General features: G+C 40.3%; 2 protein-coding genes across 3 annotated transcripts in view; one reads left to right on the top strand and one right to left on the bottom strand.

Moving 5' to 3' along the window:
* The window catches only part of LOC110508580 (multiple myeloma tumor-associated protein 2 homolog), a 28,919-nt gene extending 17,194 nt beyond the window's left edge, over nucleotides 1–11,725 (top strand). For both annotated transcript variants that reach the window (XM_090225427.1, XM_021589182.3), the window contains exons 2-8: nucleotides 534–687; nucleotides 773–818; nucleotides 1,105–1,187; nucleotides 1,480–1,552; nucleotides 7,481–7,569; nucleotides 7,693–7,812; nucleotides 11,057–11,725. In XM_090225427.1, the coding sequence (XP_090081553.1) occupies nucleotides 534–687; nucleotides 773–818; nucleotides 1,105–1,187; nucleotides 1,480–1,552; nucleotides 7,481–7,569; nucleotides 7,693–7,812; nucleotides 11,057–11,312 (821 nt within the window). In that variant the 3' untranslated portion in view covers nucleotides 11,313–11,725. The remainder of the gene's footprint in view (nucleotides 1–533; nucleotides 688–772; nucleotides 819–1,104; nucleotides 1,188–1,479; nucleotides 1,553–7,480; nucleotides 7,570–7,692; nucleotides 7,813–11,056) is intronic.
* Nucleotides 11,726–12,841: 1,116 nt separating this feature from the next.
* LOC110508579 (ADP-ribosylation factor 1) lies at nucleotides 12,842–18,003 on the bottom strand. Its single transcript, XM_021589181.3, has 5 exons — nucleotides 17,885–18,003; nucleotides 17,132–17,313; nucleotides 16,829–16,939; nucleotides 15,239–15,363; nucleotides 12,842–15,062 (listed from the first exon to the last, which is right to left on the bottom strand). Exons 2-5 carry the CDS (start codon nucleotides 17,274–17,276, stop codon nucleotides 14,901–14,903), a joined length of 543 nt encoding a protein of 180 aa, XP_021444856.1. The 5' UTR covers nucleotides 17,277–17,313; nucleotides 17,885–18,003; the 3' UTR covers nucleotides 12,842–14,900.
* Nucleotides 18,004–19,996: the final 1,993 nt, after the last annotated feature.

Here is a 19,996-nt window from a genome sequence, read left to right as displayed (position 1 = left end):
TGTATGAATTGACTGACTTGAAGTGCTGTACAATTTTGAGATGTTCTCCAAATTAATACACTGGTCACGATAACTATTTTTCTAAGATTTTAAAACACTGCAGCCTGTTGCAAAATCTTAGATTTTTAGATATCACCCTGAGTAAGAATAGTTATGATAATCACTTCTGTGTTTGGAAAATCAAACATAATTAAACTTTATGTATAACTTCATTATTAAAGCCATGTCACTTTAACCATATCTACATGTACATACTCCCTCAATCAGCCCGACTAACCGGTGTCTGTATATAGCCTCGTTACTGTATATAGCCTTGCTACTGTTATTTTTCACTGTCTTTTTACTGTTTTATTTCTTGACTTACCTATTGTTCACCTAATACCTTTTTTGCACTATTGGTTAGAGCCTGTAAGTAAGCATTTCACTGTTCACTGTTGTATTCGGCGCACGTGACAAATAAACCTTGATTTGATTTGGGCATGCATGCTTGCATTTTAAGTATAGTTACATCCCCGTTATTGTATCATCCCCAGGGAACTCTCTTATGGCACCGGTGGGGCGATGGCAGAAAGGCAAAGATCTGACGTGGTATGCCAAAGACAAAAAAGGCGTTGTCAAGCCTATGTCAAGAGAAGAGGAGCTTGCCACTGTGAAAGCAGCAGAGCAAGAGGCACTGATGGCTGCCCTGTAAGAGGAACATCACACAAAAATAAGAACCTTACAGAAATATTAGAATAAAATGTCAAGCTAATGTCTTATTCTGTGTTTTCAGAGGCCACAAGAATATAAAGAGACAACCAACTGGCCTGACCAAAGAGGTGCTTCTTTTTTTCCTTCATAGTGTTTTTGAGGCTAGATTGTATGTTTTGGATCACAATCATGTCTTTTTTTTATAGTATCACAACTGCATTAGAACATTGAAGATAACGTTTCAATAAATCACATTTATTTAGATGTTGTTTTTTTTTGCAGTTGTCACAGTGATTTACAGTAACTAGACCAGATCCCAAATAGCAAGCATAATCCATTTCCAATCAAATTGGACCATACATTTTAGGGATGAGAACATGATTGCTTTAATTCCAATTGCAATGTGCCCAACAGGACCTTGCAGATGTGTGCAGGAGGGAGGATGTGGAAGCTGAGGACAGAGATGTGGATAGAGTCTCAGGCCTTGGAAGCTCTGGGTAACTGACTGCAATTTGCAAAAGTGTTAGGCTCTGATTCTGTATTCCAGTCAGAGATTTCACCAACAAGAGATGAATGGTTTTGGAGCCACTATGGCTCTTGAGTTGTTTATGTATCCTCAGTTTAGAGATGTTTATTTTCTAAGCATTATTGCTCGTTAGACTCTATTTTTGTAGGAACATAGATGAGTCCATGGCCGAGTATCCCCTTAAAATTACAAATGGAGAAAAAGGTGCTTGCCGTATTGGAGTGTACTAGTTGAGTAATTATTCATATGTTTTCTGTCATCAGTGCAACGTCACGGAAAATGGTGTTCTCCCAAAAGGAGAAGGAAGCTGCCAAAATTGGCTTGTCAGTCTTCACAGTAAGTTTATTTTCATGCTCTCTGTGTAGAACATCCAAACTCAGTTTAGCTATCCAGTATAATACACAACAACGTGTTGGTGTGTTAATCCATTTGTGTTAGCTACACATTTGTAGCCCAGTGGCGTTTAAGATCGGGGAGGACACTTTTTTAAAATTATGAACATGACCGTATTTCTATTACAGCATATTGGATGATTGTCATTCATATTCCATTCACCCAGCTCAATGTATTATCGATGGGTTTAGGCTACTACATGATACTTGAATTTGTCCTATATCCATCATGAGGTTGTTACAACCTAACCTTCAAATGAAAGTTTGAGAGACAAATTGGTGTAATCAAGGTGACAGACGGTGACGCATTCAATACCTAGCCTGCATCTAGCTGATCTGGGGCGTAATCATTAGTCCAAACAGTTGCAAAATGTTCCGTTTTGCAACTAAAATTAGAGTTTCTATTGGACAAATTCGGGTAGGTCCATCCCGTTTGGTTCCGTTTGCTTCCATTTAAGAAATCCACGATTCTAAAATGGATTGTCTACTCAGGGATAACAGGGCGATGAAGTAGTCGGAGCTAGACATACAAAGTCGTAGCATGCATGAAAATCTAATATTTTCGGAGATTCCTGAGGACGCATCCAATAATCCAGAGGGCAAGATCAGAGAATTCATGCAATCCACCTTGAAATTTCCTCTAGAGACTGTAAACAAGGTGGCTTTTCACCGTGGACACAGACTTGGAGTTCGGCGCAACAAGACCAAGGGTACCCGACCGATCATTGCAAAATTTGAACACCACCAACAAAAGGAGCTGATCAACAGCAGGGGAAAGGGGCTTAAAGGGACCAAATTCGGTCTCGATGACCAATTTCCACAGGAGATAAACGAACACCGCAAGAGACTGTATCCTGTACAGAGGCAACAGAGGGAGAGGGGTAAGCGTGCCTTTCTCATTGTGGACAAACGCTTTATAGATGGACAGCTATTCCGAGACAGCTCCATAACACCATGGCTGTACTAAATTCTACAGGGACTTCAGGTTATGAAAAAGAAAAAGTAACGTTATGGGAACTGTAAAAAAATATCTGAACACTGAAGAGGATATGAACACACACGTATTCAATTACATGTTCACTTACACATACGGACTAATACATATACACTTGATCTCGCTCTCTTCTCTTTCTCTCTTTTCACCTCTCTCTCGATTGTCAAACTGTTCTATAATTTAATATGGTCCTTGTTTATCTTTTCTGTCTTTATCTACATGTTTACAACGAGCAAGGGGAAGATCTCAGAATAGGGACATTTGGGGAATAATAACATTGTATGGGGATACATTTGTACTGTAGCGAAGCCGTCTCTATAGTAATGCAAGGTCTCTTTCATGATCATGTGAAACGTCAATTGCTATGGAAATGCACGGATGTGTTTTTCAATGATGTTAAAGGTAATTATGATGCAACTATGATGGTGATACAATATGGATTACAATTATCATGTTGAATATTAAGGCTATACACACTACATGTTACACACATAGACACTCAACCATGCAAATCACACATAGTCTTACTCTTATACACACTCACTAAATCACATCCAATAAACACATAAACGTACTCATTTACTACACACATAATATCTTGTCTCAATTTTCTAACATATGTGGCATTGGCTCACAGGCAAACAGACAAGGGCATAAAACATATATTGCTAGAACCAATTTAAAAAAAATTCTAGATATCAGACATTTGAAAGCTCTAGTTTTGACCGTCATAATACCTCTGATGGCAGTAACTTTACAAGCACTAATTATGGTCCATTTAGACTGAGAATAGTATCTAGTTATGGTACGGGGTGAAATAAGTATAGCCAGTTATAATTGTAACGGTTTAGCAGACGGTTTATTAAAAAAAAGATCAGTCTTTATGTGGCTAAAAGAAAAGGAATATAACATATACGGTTTACAGGAAACTCACTCTACATCCTTAGATTAAGTTGTGGTGAAATAATTTTCTGTCATGGACAAAGGAACTCAGAAGGTGTGATGATATTAATTTAATTTTAATAGTACAGGTAGATACAAAATAAGTTAGAGGTAAAACAAAAAGAACTTGAACTTATTCAAGAACGATCTAATATAATCTATTACAAAGATAAAGCAAACTGGATGGAATATGTTGAAAAATGCAATGCAACCCAATTCTTTCTGAATCTCCAACACAGGAACGCTAACAGAAATAATTTGCAGAAACTCGTTACTGAAGATGGAGTCATCTATGATTCTCCGAATGATGTTTTAAAAGGGGAAGCTAAACATTTTAAGCAGATGGAAAAGAGAACGTCTCATCTTCTCCCACTGAATGAAGATTATGGTTAGGAATTCTTTCCAAATAATATAAAAAAAATAAAATTAACATTTGTAGAGAAAGATCCGTGCGAAGGCCAAATTACAGAGAACTTTGAGGCTATTAAATCCTTTCAGTCTGGAAAAAAACCAGGGCTTAATGGCATACCGGTAGAAGTATATCAAGCCTTTTTTTATACTCCATTGTTCGCTTGTTTTAACTGCTCCTATAGAAATGGAAGTCTGTCAGGTACTCAGCCGGATGGTCTGATTTCACTATTATTCAAACAAGACCCAGATGGCAAATATAAAGACCCAGTCTATCTATAAAAAAAAAAATGGAGGCCCCTTACACTTCAATGTTGTGATGCAAAATACTAGTATTATTTTACCAGGTATTGTTCATCCTGATCAGACAGGTTTTTTACATGGACGATACATTGGAGATAATATGCGACAAATACTAGAAATAATAGAACATCGTGAAACCTCTAAGAAGCCAGGCCTGGTATTTATAGCAGATTTTGAAAAGGCCTTTGATAAAGTAAGACTGGATTTTATTTTTTTCAATTTCGGTGATTCTCTTATAAAATGGGTAAAAGTAATGAATAGCAACCCCAGGTGTAAAATAGTAAATAATGACTACTTCGCATAGTTTTGAATTGTCAAGAGGAGTTAAACAAAGGTGTCCGCTGTCACCATATCTATTCGCTATGGCCATCGAAATGCTAGCTATTAAAATCATATCCAATGACAACATTAGATGATTAGAAATCCAAGGCTTAAAAACAAAGGTGTCCATGTATGCCGATGACTCAATTTGTATATTAAGTCTGCAAGCTAGATCCCTGCAATGTCTCATTGAAGATATAGATAGGTTTTAGTCCAGAAAAGTTAATTATGATAAGTGTACAATATTACGTAATGGCTCTTTTAAAAAATACAACTTTTACATTACCCTGCAGTTTACCTATAATATGGGCAGACGGTGAAGTAGACATACTTGGTATTCATATCACAAAATATATAAATAAGCTCTCCACAATGAATTTCAATAGAAAACTTAGAAATAGACAAGTATTTCTATTTATGGAAAAATTTCCCTGATTAACTCCATAGTCAAATCTGTTTACTCACTTTCTTATGGCACTGCCTACTGATGGTTCATTTTTCAAATCATATGAGCAAAAATATTTTGCTTTATCTGGGATGCTAAACCAGACTAAATAAAGCGTGCCTATCTATATAATGAATATGAATTGGGTGAGTTGAATTTATTAAATATAAAAGCACTAAACCTCTTTCTAAAAGCTTCACTTATTCAAAAGTTTTACTTGAACCTTAAATGGTTCTCAAGTAGATTACTAAGAAAAGCTCATCCATTGTTTAAAAATTGCCTTTGTGCAGATTGCCATGTCTCATTTAAGATTAATTGAAAATTATACTTTTTTTCAAAGCATTGCAGAGCTAGCTACAAATTGAATTTCATTCCCCCTGAAAAGAGAACAAATATTATGGCAGAACTCAAATGTGCTGGTTGTTAAAATAACTGTATTTATGGGAAATATGTTTGAAAAGGGTATTTTGTTCTAAAATTGTTGTAAATTGGAATGGTAGAATTATATCTTTCATGGAGGTCTGCTCAATCCAAGAGTACAACCAATTGATTACAGCATTACAAGATGGAGGAAGCAGGTTGCAGCGGGAGGAAATAGGGAACTGGTCTGTCTGCCCAATATAAAGGATCAAAACTGGCAGAGGAAAAAAACTAACATGAATAGGAAGGTATACCAGTTTCATTTGAGGACCAGTATGTTGACAACTGTGCCATACAGATTGCAAAATAGTTGGGAAGAGATTTTTGATGTACTGATTCCATGGTACAGGGTTATTGAGTTGATATATAAAACGACTCAAGATTCAAGACTTCGTGCTTTTCAGCTAAAATTATTATATAGAATTCTTGCCACCAACAAAACGTTGAATATTTGGGGCATAAAATCATCGAAGCTCTGCAGATTTTGTTGTCTCAGGTTCAGGATTGGCTGAAAATGCATAACATTGATCCAAAATTGACCCTAGAAATAGTACTGTTAGGAGATCTGCAGTCCATTACTAATATACTAATACTCTTAGTAAAAACATTTATCTTCAACTCGTAATCTGTGGATTCTATTTGATTAGATAGATTTAAATCTATGTTAAACAGCATAGTTGAAAGATATATGTTGCGTAGAAATCCGAAGAGGGTGGCCAGCAGAGGTAGGTGGGATGGGCTGAGGGAAGCTGAGGGTTGGGGATGTGGAATTGGAGACAAGTGGGAGTGGAGTTGCTGCAAATATGCGCACACACACACACACACATGTAAACATATACAGTTGGCTTTGCTGTTATGATTTTAGTCATCTTTGTTGTCCTTTGTTTGTTTTTTTTGCATAGTTTTCTTTTTTTTATTTGTTCTTGCTTGTTCATTTTCTTGGTTGTTGGTGCATGTGGGGGGGGGGGTTCTTGGGGGTGGGGAGTGGAATTTATTTAAAAAAAAATAATAATTAGGTCTCGGATGTTTGTGGGACAGCTGTGGGGGGGGGGATCTTGGAGGGTTCGCGTCCCTGTTTTTTTTTGGCCTTGTGGGAGATCTGTCGACGTGCCCTTGACCCTGGATGCTTCTGTGTGTCGCTCTGAATGGGAGTCTGTTGGATGACTGGTGTGGTGTAGATGTTGAGCGGCTTTACTGCAAGTATATTGTATGTTTTGGATATTGTATTTTTAAAAAGAAACGTTTTTAAAGATTTTTAAAAAAGATTTTTAAAAAGAAACGTTTTGAAACAGAATCGTCAGAATGTACATATACACTTGAATGAGTTGCAGTGTTGGATAGCCTTCATCCAGCTAGCTAACATAAATAGCATTATTCTCTGTCTTGGTTGTTGAGTAGGCTAAATTAGCTTCATTAGCTAAGTGAAAGGTAAACTAAGAAGAAGAGAAAAATACTAAATATAGCTAGAAATTAATTTGTTCAAAACTGCTAAACTATCTTTCTCTGGGTCAGTTACTCACTAGACATTATGCACTGCAGTGGTAGCTAGCTGTAGCTTATGCTTTCGGTATTGGATTCATTCTCTGATCCTTTGATTGGATAGACATGTCAATTTATGCTGCAAGCGCTCTGATAGGTTGGAAGTTGTCATAATAACTGTGTAAGTCTATGAAAGGGGGTGAGAACCATGAGCCTCCTAGGTATTGTTATGAAATCAATGTACCCAGAGGAGGACGGAAAATAGCTGTCCACCGGCTACACTATTGAACTATCCGAGAAGATGCTGTTGAGGCTACTATATAGACATACATTGTAAAACAGTCTTTTAATCAGTTATTTGGTGACGTTAATATATTTATTATAGTTGTATCTAAAAATGATCACTTTGAAGTTTTATGAAATGAAATTCACTAATGGTCCCCTTGTTCCTCTGAGGAGCCGCCACTGGTGTAGCTACATGATTTATACAGCTTGGGAATTGATGCTGTAATAGACATGTTACATGATTATGGTCATAATAGAGAGCGCTATTTTCACAGCACCATAAAACAGAAGGGAAGTCTGGAAGCCAGGAAGCCTTCGCCAGAAAGATGTCTGAGAACACAGAGAAACAGGACATGGATCAAAGGTAACGTCTTATTGATCGCATATTGTGTTGACAATCGATTCCCTGAGGTACATTTCTTCCATTACTGTCCTAACAAAAAAATATATATAATCAAGACTTGTCCGTTATACTTTCCCATCATAGACATGAGAGCAGCAAAAAGAAGAAAAAGGAAAAGAGAAAAAAAAAGGAAAAGAAGAAGAAGCAGAAAAGGCAGAGAAGAGACTCTTCCTCCTCTTCAGGTTCAGACAATGACAGTAAAAGGTTAGCTAGCATGTTTCTGCCTTTTTAACCTACCAGTCATGTGTACATATGATCCTTATGCCTTTTTAAAATGATAATGCAACATTTATCACAAACTGTGAACAGTACATGGCGCCGACAGAGCTGGTCGCCTCGCGTTCTTAGGAAACTATGCAGTATTTTTTTTATTTTTTATTTATGTATTATTTCTTACACTGTTACCCCAGGAAATCTTAAGTCTTATTACATACAGCCAGGAAGAACTATTGGATATAAGAGCAACGTCAACTTGCCAACATTACAACCAGGAATACGACTTTCCCGAAGCAGATCCTCTGTTTGGACCACCACCCAGGACAATGGATTGATCGCAGTAGGTTGACCCAAAACAACGGCGCTGCAGAAGGGGCAGGCGGAGCGGTCTTCTGGTCAGACTCCGTAGACGTGCACATCGCTCAACGCTCCCGAGTGGACATTGGCGAGTACTAAAGTCTTTTGACAACAAGGTAAATTAAATTCCAGCAAGGGATGCCTTCCAGAGAGCCATCAGAGATTGTAACATTCTCTGTTTCATGGAAACATGGCTCACGTTATCAGTTATCCGACGTTATCAGAGTCGGTACAGCCACACGTTTTTTTCACGCATCGCGCAGACAGAAACATCTATCTGGTAACAAGGGCGGGTATGCCTTATGATTAATGAGTTGTGGTGTGATCATAACAACATACAGGAACTCTAGTCCATTTGTTCACCTGACCTAAAATTCCTTACAATCAAATCCCGACCGCATTATCTACCAAGAGAATTCTATTTGACTATAATCACAGCCGTGTATATCCCCCTCCCCCACACAGACACCTTGACGGCCCTGAAAGAACTTCATTGGACTCAATGTAAACTGGAAACCACATATCCTGAGGCTGCATTTATTATAGCTGGGGGTTTTAACAAAGCTAATCTGAAAACAAGGTTCCCTAAATTCTATCAGCATATTGAAAGCGCGACCCCAGGCTGGCAGCATTCTGGATCATTGCCACTCTAACTTCCGCGACACATACAAAGCCCTCCCTCGCCCTTCTTTCGGCAAATCTGACCACAACTCCATTTTGTGCTCCCAGCCTATAGACAGAAAATAATTCAGGAAACGCCCATGCTCAAGTCTGTTCAACGCTGGTCCGACAATCTGATTCCATGCTTCAAGATTCAAAACACTCACTTCCATCATCATGAAGTGCTTTGAGAGACTAGTCAAGGATCATATCACCTCCACACTACCTGACAACCTTGACCCACTCCATTTTGCTTACTGCCCCAATAGGTCCATAGACGACACAATCGCAATCACGCTACACACTGCCCTAACCCATCTGGACAAGAGGAATACCTATGTAAGAATGCTGTTCATCGATTACAGCTCAGCATTTAACACCATTGTAGCCTCAAAACTCGTCACTAAGCTTGAGACCCTGGGTCTCGACCCCCGCCCTGTGCAACTGGGTCCTGGACTTTGACGGGCCGCCCCCAGGTGGTGAGGGTAGGAAACATCTCCACCCCGCTGATCCTCAATACTTGGGCCCACAAGGGTGCGTTCTCAGCCCTCTCCTGTACTCCCTGTTCACCCATGACTGCGTGGCCATGCACGCCTCCAACTCAATCCTCAAGTTTGCAGACGACACTACAGTGGTAGGCTTGATTACCAACAATGACGAGACGGCCTACAGGGAGGAGGTGAGGGCCCTCGGAGTGTGGTGTCAGGAAAATAACCTCGCACTCAACGTCAACAAAACAAAGGAGATGATCGTGGACTTCAGGAAACATCCGAGGGAGCACCCCCTTATCCACATCGACGGGACAGTAGTGGAGAAGGTGGAAAGTTTTAAGTTCCTCGGCGTACACATCACGGACAAACTGAAATGGTCCACCCACACAGACAGCGTGGTGAAGAAGGTGCAACAGCGCCTCCTCAACCTCCAGGAGGCTGAAGAAAACACTAAAACTTTTACAGATGCACAATCTTGAGCATCCTGTCGGGCTGTATCACCGCCTGGTACGGAAACTACTCCGCCCACAACCGTAAGGCTCTCCAGAGGGTAGTGAGGTCTGCACAACGCATCACCGGGAGCGAACTACCTGCCCTCCAGGACACCTACACCACCCGATGTCACAGGAAGGCCAAAAAGATAATCAAGGACAATAACCACCCAAGCCACTGCCTGTTCACCCCGCTATCATCCAGAAGGCGAGGTCAGTACAGGTGCATCAAAGCTGGGACCAAGAGACTGAAAAACAGCTTCTATCTCAAGGCCATCAGACTGTTAAACAGGCATCACTAACATTGAGTGGCTGCTGCCACCATACTGACTCAAATCTCTAGCCACTTTTAATAATTCAATTGGATGTAATAAATGTATCACTAGTCACTTTAAACAATGCCACTTTATATGTTTACATACCCTACATTACTCATCTCATATGTATATACTGTACTCTATGCCATATATTGCATCTTGCCTTTGCCGCACAGCCATCGCTCATCCATATATTTCTATGTACATATTCTTATTCATTCCTTTACACTTGTGTGTATAATGTAGTTGTTGTGAAATTGTTAGATTACTTGTTAGATATTACTGCACTGTCGGAACTAGAAGCACAAGCATTTCGCTACACTCGCATTAACATCTGCTAACCATGTGTATGTGACCAGTAAAATTTGATTTGACACCAAAGTCCTAATAATGCTACAAGACAAGTCTTTGCACTAGAGGGCGCTAAATCACTGTTGCAGGGGGAGGTAAAGCTGGTTTTTGGTTCCATCTCAAAAGCTGTGTTTTTGTGGCAAACTTCAAAAGTTCTGTCAACCATTAAACTTTGTATGCTTGGTCGAAATGTAGAACAGGTTGTAGCTACCCTCACTAAGGATGTGTCAGTTAATGTGTGTGTACTACAGGACAATGATGAAAAAGGAGTCTTAGGATGTTTAGCAACAGGAAGTCTTATGAAATTCTAAAATGGGTGTAGGGTTGATTTGAACTGAGTGAATGCATCATCCAGCCCATGTAATGCTTATCTTGTTTTTTGGGCGGTGGGGCGGGGGAGACCTTATTCATTATTCTCTTATGGAACCCAGATAGTTAAAGGTTTGTATCATAACATTAAGTGTATCTCTGCTTTATCTTCCTCAGCCAGCTCTCACAACAGCTTACTTCGACCCCCACCTACTAGTCCCAATCATTGACTCTGTGTGTGTGTTTTACTCCTCAGGCACAGAAAGGACCACCATCATCATAATCCATCATGCCTCAGTCAGACTGGAGCCAGACCCCATGACAGCCATTCAAGGGGGGGGCCAAAGGGCGAGCGCCACCCCTCCTCCTCCCAACGACGCCAGCAGAGGCATGACACAGACTCCTCCGACAGGGGGTCCCCTGTCCCTCGTCACCGTGCTAGCCACAAGGCAGCCCCTGCTGCTCCTACACAAAGCCACAGGCGGCGCCATGACACAGACTCGGACGATTAAGTTCCCCCCCTAACCCCACAATCAGACACACGCAGAGGGAGAGGAGCCCTCTAGTCCACAGCAGAGCAGCTTGACTGGTCTATGGACTGTCCTCATGTACCTCTGGACTGGACTCAGTGGGCTGTGGTTGAGAGCAGTGTGTCAATCTGTAGGCTACTCCTCAAACCACCCGCAGGCTTGTGGCCTTGTTGGAACTGATTGTCATTTTTATCTGTTGAATTTGTGTCTTGGTTAACTTATTCTGAACCAGTACAAATGTATTTTATGATCTAGCTACCAAAATTGAAGGACATTTTGCCACTATTCATGCAAGTAAATCAGGGACTAGTTAAGTACTGAAAGCAAGATAAGTAGATGTGTACTTGGTGCTGAAATTAAGTTACTGTCAATAAAAACTATTGCTGTCCAAAATATATAATTCTGGTGTCACACTTGCCCATACCACCACCAGCTAAAAAAAAAGAAAAGAAAAGTGGGCCAACAACTGTCACCTATTTGGTTTGTCGCTCTTGGTCATCTGTTGAAAATCCTCATTCCGATGCTTATAGTCTCCAATACCCCTCTCCATCCCACTGTGCCTCCTGCACTACTCAGCAGCTTTGCTCCTTTTCTTTCTTCAATCAAGCCAGAACTCCTTTGTCCCCATCCCTCCATTCTGTTCTAGGTTCAGCTCCCTGCCTCTCTGGCTGTGGTGAGATACCATTGGAATGCACTCCAGTGGTCATAATGGAGTATAGTGTTTGCGTTTGCCTTGAATTGGCTCTGAAAGGGGCATTCTGCTGGCTGGCACCTGGGGGTGCACTAAAAAGAGCAAGGCATTCACAAAGGAAAGTGCAAAAAACCAGGCTGGTCCTTTATATGGCCGAGTACCGTTAGGACCACCACACACAAACCAAGCTGATGGACCAGCAGGAGAGGAGGCAGAGACAAAGCCATCCTCTAAGGGACCTGAGAGTCCTGCCCCTCCCTCTTCTACCATACTCTCCTGCCATGTTTTATAGGCTTGGCTGCGTTAACCATGGCAGCCTAATCAACCTGAAAGAGCGTTGTCCTAGATTGCTCCCCAATTATTGCCTGCCTCCCCTGGTGCAGACCCCAACATAACAGACAGACAGGCCCCACTATCTCCATTTGTCACTTACTCAACACCAGTTTTGGGTAGTTAGTTGGCTGTCATCACCTTTGACTAACCTACTCCCCGTAGTTGGGGTAAGAGTGGAGGAGGCTGTGACACCAAAGTAGAGGCCATGTCCATTTTTAGAGGATGTGAAGTCATTTTGAATTCAACCAGTCAATGGGGAGAGGCTTGATTTAACTTGTAGGCATGGGGTAGGGACAGTTTAACTTGGAAGTGATTAATATTTAATATGTGAACTGAAATACACTTTGCTTAGTGACAGTTCATTCATTCAGATACATGTTGCCTTCCTTGAGTCCAAGGAGATAAGAGGTTAATGATGTAATGTCAGCATAATCAAATCCAATTTACATTTCACTTAACTACACAAAGAGAGACAGAACATGTAAACATTATCTAATTGCTTTAATTACAGTGCTTTTCTAAAAAAAATTTAACAAACTTTACATTTAAAAAAAAATACCTCTTTAGACATTTTGGTAAAGAGATTAACAATGTTTTCAACAAAGGTTCAAGCAATCAGTTTAAAATCAAGAAGTTGTTTTAATCCAACGCCTTTAAAAGAAACACCAAGACATTTCCATAGCACTCTGGTGGACAGGGCTGGGGTCAATTCAGGAAGCAAAATTAAATAAAACGCATATATTTTCAACGACTTAAAATGTGGAGTAGAAGCATTTCGAAAGTGTATTACAATCAAGTTTCAAATTCACTTCCTGAATTGACTGCCTTCAATTCAATCCCAGCCCTGCTGGTGGAATAACACCCAAAACCTTTTGATAAGAAGCTCAAAGGTTCGTAATGGAACAGCATGTTTCTTTGACATGAGGACAAAAGTATACCTCAGAACTTGCCAAGGACAACATGAGCTGCAAAGGAGAGAAGATACTAGCACTAATTTAAAAAATGTGGAGCTCATACAGATTTCTTATTGCTACTGACACATGATACATGCCTCATTCCAAAACAATTAATATACTTATCATTTTCAATAAAAAGGCATGAAAACAACATCTTGAGGTCATAATGGAGGCTAATGCAGTACATCAGAATGTAGGCCTATAACTTTTGTCAAACCAGTGCATCACATAGCATACACCTTAAGTTATAGGGTTGTTGTGGCGCTAAGTCATTGTGATGAGGATGTTGAGGAAATCAAGGCATCCCAACCCTTGAGCACCTGCAGTTGACAGGAGGGGTAACGACAGAATGCTTGTGCAGACTAAAAATGTAAACAATCAATTGGCTAGTCCCGTTGACAATCAAAGTGCGTTTGAGATAGATTCTGCAAAGGATATGTGATTATTATAGCAAATGGATAGGCAGGAAGGAATTCTGCTTCTCTAGGCATTGTGAAGATCTGTTGATTTGTGCAGAATCTGTGAATCTCTAACATGCACGTGTTGCTCGCCAACAAGACCAACATATGGACCACATCCTGCACTTTATTTGATATTAAATTCAGGTTCATTGCCACAAAGGCCGCTGTCATACAAACAATGCTGAACAGACACCTCTGCACCTCTGTTCATCATAAAACAGGTGAATGATGAGACTCAGAGGAACAGACTGCATGGCAGCCACTTCTCAAAATGATATGGCACACAAAAAAAGCTGGTAAGTGTTGACAAGACTTTTCGACTTTGAAACCCAAGAGCTCTGTTTTAGGCTTCACCTCAAGAACATTCTCACAGTACAACTAGTTAATGCCAGTGTTTTGATAAATGGTATTTTGGGAGAGCAGGACATTGTAGCATTGAGGTATTAAACCATAATTGTTTCAAGTAGTGCATCTGTATATATGCATTATTCAGAACCCCCCCCCCCCAAAAAAAAAAAACGCTCCTTCTTACAGTACAAATTACCAGCTGACGTATAATGCAGTCATTAAATGTTAGGTTGAGACACAGGGTCCCATGATAGCTGGTGTAAAAAAAAAATGTGCCTCCCTTTTCCATTTACTACACACAAGTATGTCTGCCCAACGGCCAAGAGGAAATAACCAAGGTTGATTTTTGTAAGTGTGCAATAAGCTGCCTCATAACAACCCCCCCCCTCCAGAAATGGACTATTTACATTAAATAAGAAACCCTGACAGTTTTCCAAGATTGGGTTATTATCCCCCCTGGCCCATATGGTGCATTGTTGTAACTAGAGATGAGAAATGAGGGCAGCTTTCCAGTAGGTACGTTTTGACAAAAGTAGTTCAATTTGTAACATCAGAAGACTACAAACAAGGGAAGAGAGAAGATAGTGTTACCCTTTTCACACTACTAAGCCGAGCTGTACTGCATCGGCCTGGTTCTCATCTACCACAGTTGCTAGAACCTTGCTGGAAAGGAAAATGTGAAAGGAAATCATCCGAGCGAGCCACTGTACGTACGGTTTGGGTCGGCAGGATAGTGTGAAAACGGTATATGTGAGTTGAGGAGGACAGCGGATGATTAGGCCTATTTCTGGTTTTTTAACTGATTAGACAACCAATCCAGTCCTTCATAGAGACCGTCTCCGCTGGTGGCACAGGTGGCCTGGATGTACCAGTTTCTATGGCGGAGGGAGTGCAGTCCCAGCTTGTCTGTGATTTCGGCCGCATTCATAGCATTTGGGAGGTCCTGAAAAGAGACATTTTCCCATTATGAGACAAAAGCCAAGCCAGAGAAAGACATCCAAAGTATTTACAGGGGTGTATATATAGTCATTTCTATATTATTAAGACAAAAAAAATGCAAGTCAGCTGCTTTTAGGCATAATACACTGGATAGTTGAGATGATAAAAAATGTAGGATACCTGTTTGTTAGCGAATACTAATAAGACTGCCTCTCGTAGTTCATCCTCTGCCAACATTCTCATCAGTTCTTCACGGGCTTCGTTCACACGCTCTCTGTCATTGCTGTCCACAACAAAGATAAGACCTGAAAAACGTGAACATTTTGAGTCACCTGACTTGCCTCTACAGGGTCAACATTAATGCTTGCCCTCTTGTCCAGGCCAAGTTTTTTTTATTGTCGGACAAGAAGTATATAGATTTAAGCTGCCCGAATGGACAAGTAAACTTTTTTTTTAAATAATTAACACAAAAATCACAATATCAAACAATTAGCCTATTTCGATCAGAATACTATTCAAATCTATTTTACCATGTAGGCTTTTTTATTGGTGTACATGTCAAAATGTAGGTGATATGTTCAAACCGATGCTAAATATTCAAATACAATAAAGGATAATTAACATTAACGTCTAAAGGCATGATTCTGTTGACATACTCGAGGCAGTTAATTCAGATCAAATGGTCACAAGACTGGAGAGTGAAGGACAGTTGCCTGTTGCGCATCGCACATCACCCGCCTTGAATCTGAGCGGAAGTGGTCAGCATTTTGAAACTATTTAACCACAAACTTAATTGTTTAAAACCTGGACATTTTATGTCATTTCATGAAGCATGTCTTACCTTGTTTCAAAGTAGCCCAGCCAAAATATCACCATAGTAATGTTGAGGGAATTATTTTATAAACACTTAATATGCCATTGAAATCTGCATTTTTCTCATGTTCTATTGGTTTTCAAATCAACATTATTTTATTGTCCAGCAGCCAAAGATATAATCCTAGTCATATTAGTAACCCATGCTAGTTGATGTATCTTTAAATCTACCCTTTTAATTTCAAAATGATATTTTCATCCTGGTCAGATGAAACCACTCACCAGTGCGGCGTGCTTTTGGGAACAAGTGTATTCCCGCTAATTGCATTTTGGAACATTTGCGTGTAGTCTACAGCCATGTGTGCATTGTTTAGCTTATAATACGAAGAAATAAAACTATCAACGTTTTAAGATAAACGGTCTGATCTGTTGCAACAGCCTCATTGCGTTTACATTTTTTTAAGTGGTTGTAAGAATTTTGGATCAGCCGTCCCATAACTGTTCCAGAGTCTGTTGAACCTAGGGATGTCCAGACACCCTTAATGTCGAGCCCAGGAGGGAATTATTTTATAAAGACATTTGGTATTTGGTTGTAATTGTAATGTTGCAATATTTTATAGGCTACCAAGGGTGGCGAACCATCCTCCAGGAGAGCCTTAAAGGGGCATTGTTGCAATTTGAGACAGGCTTGAATAAATAAAGAAGCCATAAGGCAGAGTGTAGCCTACATTTTTGTCTGATTCTGTATGTTAAAAAAGTTTGTAATGCATTTTATTTTGTAAAGTGGTTCATTGCATCATACAATGGGTAAGTGACTTGAGCTTTTGGAAAAAAATAATAATAATCAGTCTTACTTGTCAAAAGCACAAGTGGCTAAAAAGTTAATGCCATGCCCTGCTCTAGTCTGTTCACCCCTTTGACAGGAGTGAAATGACTTGCTGTCTGCACATAACTTACCCTGTGTGTTCTGGAAGTAATGACGCCACAACGGTCGAATTTTGTCTTGACCGCCTACATCCCACACTGTAAAACTTATGTTCTTGTACTCAACTGTCTCGACGTTAAAACCTGAGTGGAGGAGAGAAGTTATGAATAACCTGTACAACCTAATTGAGGCAACACATGAACATGTCTAGAGGGAATTAATTATGCTGTTTTTAATTTTAAAAACATTAAGTCTCAATGTTACACAAAATATAATAGACATACAAACTGGGCTGACAACATTTAGGCCTACATAACACCAGTACTACTGCTTACCTATAGTTGGTATGGTAGTAACAATTTCTCCAAGTTTTAACTTGTACAGGATAGTTGTTTTACCAGCAGCATCGAGACCCACCATGAGGATCCTCATCTCTTTCTTGCCAAATGCTTTAAAGAGACTTGCAAATAAATTCCCCATAGTGAAGATGAGGGATTCAACTTTGTCAGAATGAAAACTAGAGAACAAGAGAAAAACCAATCAGCTTCGAAACAGTCAGTGTATTTTTGCGCTGCCAATTATAGGTTAACCCATATTTTAAGCATTTATGAGTTGTTCAATATGCCTAGTTTATAAACTTGCTGACAAGTTATTTTTTAAGCTAGCAAGATAAGTTCCAACAGGAAGCTAGTGAGCTAGCTAACCATGTAGCTAGCGTCAACTGTTTCAGTTAGGTAACGTTAACTATCTAGCGTTATACAACTCATTTATATACTGGCCAGTTGAATAAAGGAAGACAAGCATCGTGTACAAAACTGTCTTGCAGTGATTTGAAATTAGACACACGGCTAGCTATAAATTAGCTCTCTACTTAGCTAAGCTAGCTAGCTGGATGTTTTGCTAGCGACGTTAGCAAGTGGAGCCCAGCTAAGTTAGCCTTGCCAGCCACCTGGCACGTTTTTTCCAGAACTTTTTAACTAGCTAGACGCCATGAAATGAATCCATGTTACGTTATATGGCTACTCAGCAAATAAAAACCATGCAAAATATGACTATTATCATATTCAAACATCAAGAGTATAAATTACAGTTGTTTTCAATTCTTTCCTCTTCAAGGCGTTTCCTTCCTCAAGATGGCGATTATAATTTGGTCACGTCAGAGCTTCCAGAATTACTTCCGTGAAACGGCCGAAACAGAGCCTTTGGCACATGGCCAGAGAGGAAGAGGGGGAAATTCGAGCTACAGTCTGACTTCTCCAGCAGATGGCGTTTTTCTTATTTTTTTCGCTCACCAAGCAAGGAGTTTTTGTATGGAGATCAATGAGTCGAATGGCTTATTTGTTACAAGAGGGTTATTTGATCAAAAATACGTGTTGTAATGCACAGGTTGTTATGAGTGTGCTGATATAAGTAGGACACGTGACATCCTGTCATCTTTTAGACAATAACACTTTATATTTTTAGAGGGGTGGCAGGTAGTTTAGTGGTTAGAGTGTTGGACTAGTTAACGAAAGGTTGCAAGATCGAATCCCCGAGCTGACAAAGTAGAAGGCTGTTGTTCCGCCCCTGAACAAGGCAGTTAACCCACTGTTCCTAGGCTGTCATTGAAAATAAGAATTTTTTTCTGAACTGACTTGCCTACTTAAATTAAAGAAATGTCAGAGTTATTTATGCCTGTTAGTGCAACCCTGGATCCTTCAGATGTCTTTACCCTAAACTCAAGCTTAGCCATAAGCCTTACCTAACCATTTAAAACTTCAATGGGGGTAGGGGCATCCCAATGATTCCTGATAGCAAGAACCACTGTGGTTGTTCAAACATGTATCTGCCATCTCATTGGCTAAAATGGTTTGCCTTCTTCTGTGAGGGTTAACGGCTGTTGGCATCCAATTTATCTTGCATTACCGCCACGAACAACACAGACTACTCACAGGGATCCTCTCAGGGTCCCTTGACCAAACCATCCTCCTCTACTTCTGCCTCTCTCACACCGGACACTTCCGATCTCCAGCAACATGGGCACCCCTACAGTTGACACAACTTTTTCCACTGAAACTACACATTCCTCTGTCCCATGCCCTCCTGCACACTTCCCACATTTTGGAATCTCCCTCCTGGCACGCCGGCAACAAAGGTTTTTCTTTATTTTTACTCTTTTCTACATTGTAGAATAATAGTGAAGACATCAAAACTATGAAATAACACATGGAATCATGTAAGTAACCAACAAAGTGTTAAACAAATCACAATATATTTTCGTCAAAGTTGTCACGCTTTGCCTTGATGACAGCTTTGCACACTCTTGGCATTCTACTTTGAAGAATCTCAAAAATGAAATATATTTTGATTTGTTTAACACTTTTTTGGCTACTACATGATACCATATGTGTTATTTCATAGTTTTGATGTCTTCACTATTATTCTACAATGTAGAAAATAGTAAAAATAAATAAAAACCCTTGAGTAGGTGTGTCCAAACTTTTGACTGGTACTGTAATTATTCAGACGCTTTACTCAGCACATTTGGCAGCGATTACAGCCTTGAGTCTTCTTAGGTGTGACACTACAAGCTTGGCACACCTGTATTTGGGGAGTTAGTCCCATTCTTCTCTGCAGATCCTGGATGGGGAGCGTCCCTGCACAGCTATTTTCAGGTCTCTCCAGAGATGTTCGATCGGGCTCAACTCTGGGCTCTGGCTGGGCTCTGGCTGGGCCACTCAAGGACATTCAGAGACTTGTCCTGAAGCCAGTCCTGCATTTTCCTGGCTGTGTGCTTAGGGTCTTTGTCCTATTGGAAGGTAAACCTTCGCCCCAGCCTTAGGTCCTAAGCGCTCTGGAGCGTCAAGGATCTCGGTACTTTGCTCCGTTCATCTTTCTCTCAATCATTCAAGTCTCCCAGTCCCTGCCGCTGAAAAACATCCCCACAGCATGATGCTGCCACCACCATGCTTCACCGTAGAGATGCTGCCAGGTTTCCTCCAGACGTGACGCTTGTCATTCGGGCCCAGAGTTCAATATTTGTTTCATCAGACCAAAGAATCTTGTTTCTGATGGTCCGAGAGGCCTTTAGGTCCATTTTGGCAAACTCCAAGTGTGCTGTTGTGCCTTTTACTGCGAAGTGGCTTCCATCTGGCCACTCTACCATAAAGGCCAGATTGGTGGAGTAGTGCAGAGATGGTTGTCCTTCTGGAAGGTCATCC

This window comes from Oncorhynchus mykiss, chromosome 28 (assembly GCF_057628025.1).
Source record: "Oncorhynchus mykiss isolate SJ-2025 chromosome 28, ASM5762802v1, whole genome shotgun sequence".
Lineage (NCBI taxonomy): Eukaryota > Metazoa > Chordata > Actinopteri > Salmoniformes > Salmonidae > Oncorhynchus > Oncorhynchus mykiss.
This window is presented reverse-complemented; position numbering and strand designations above follow the sequence as displayed.

What these genes read in the sequence shown, in the direction of transcription:
- LOC110508579 (XM_021589181.3), bottom strand. Translation starts at nt 17,276, where the DNA reads ATGGGGAATTTATTTGCAAGTCTCTTTAAAGCATTTGGCAAGAAAGAG. An exon ending in TACTACCATACCAACTATAG is followed by an intron (nt 16,940 to 17,131) that starts GTAAGCAGTAGT and finishes TCCTCCACTCAG; the next exon opens with GTTTTAACGTCGAGACAGTT. An exon ending in TAGTATTCGCTAACAAACAG is followed by an intron (nt 15,063 to 15,238) that starts GTATCCTACATT and finishes GTCTCTTTTCAG; the next exon opens with GACCTCCCAAATGCTATGAA.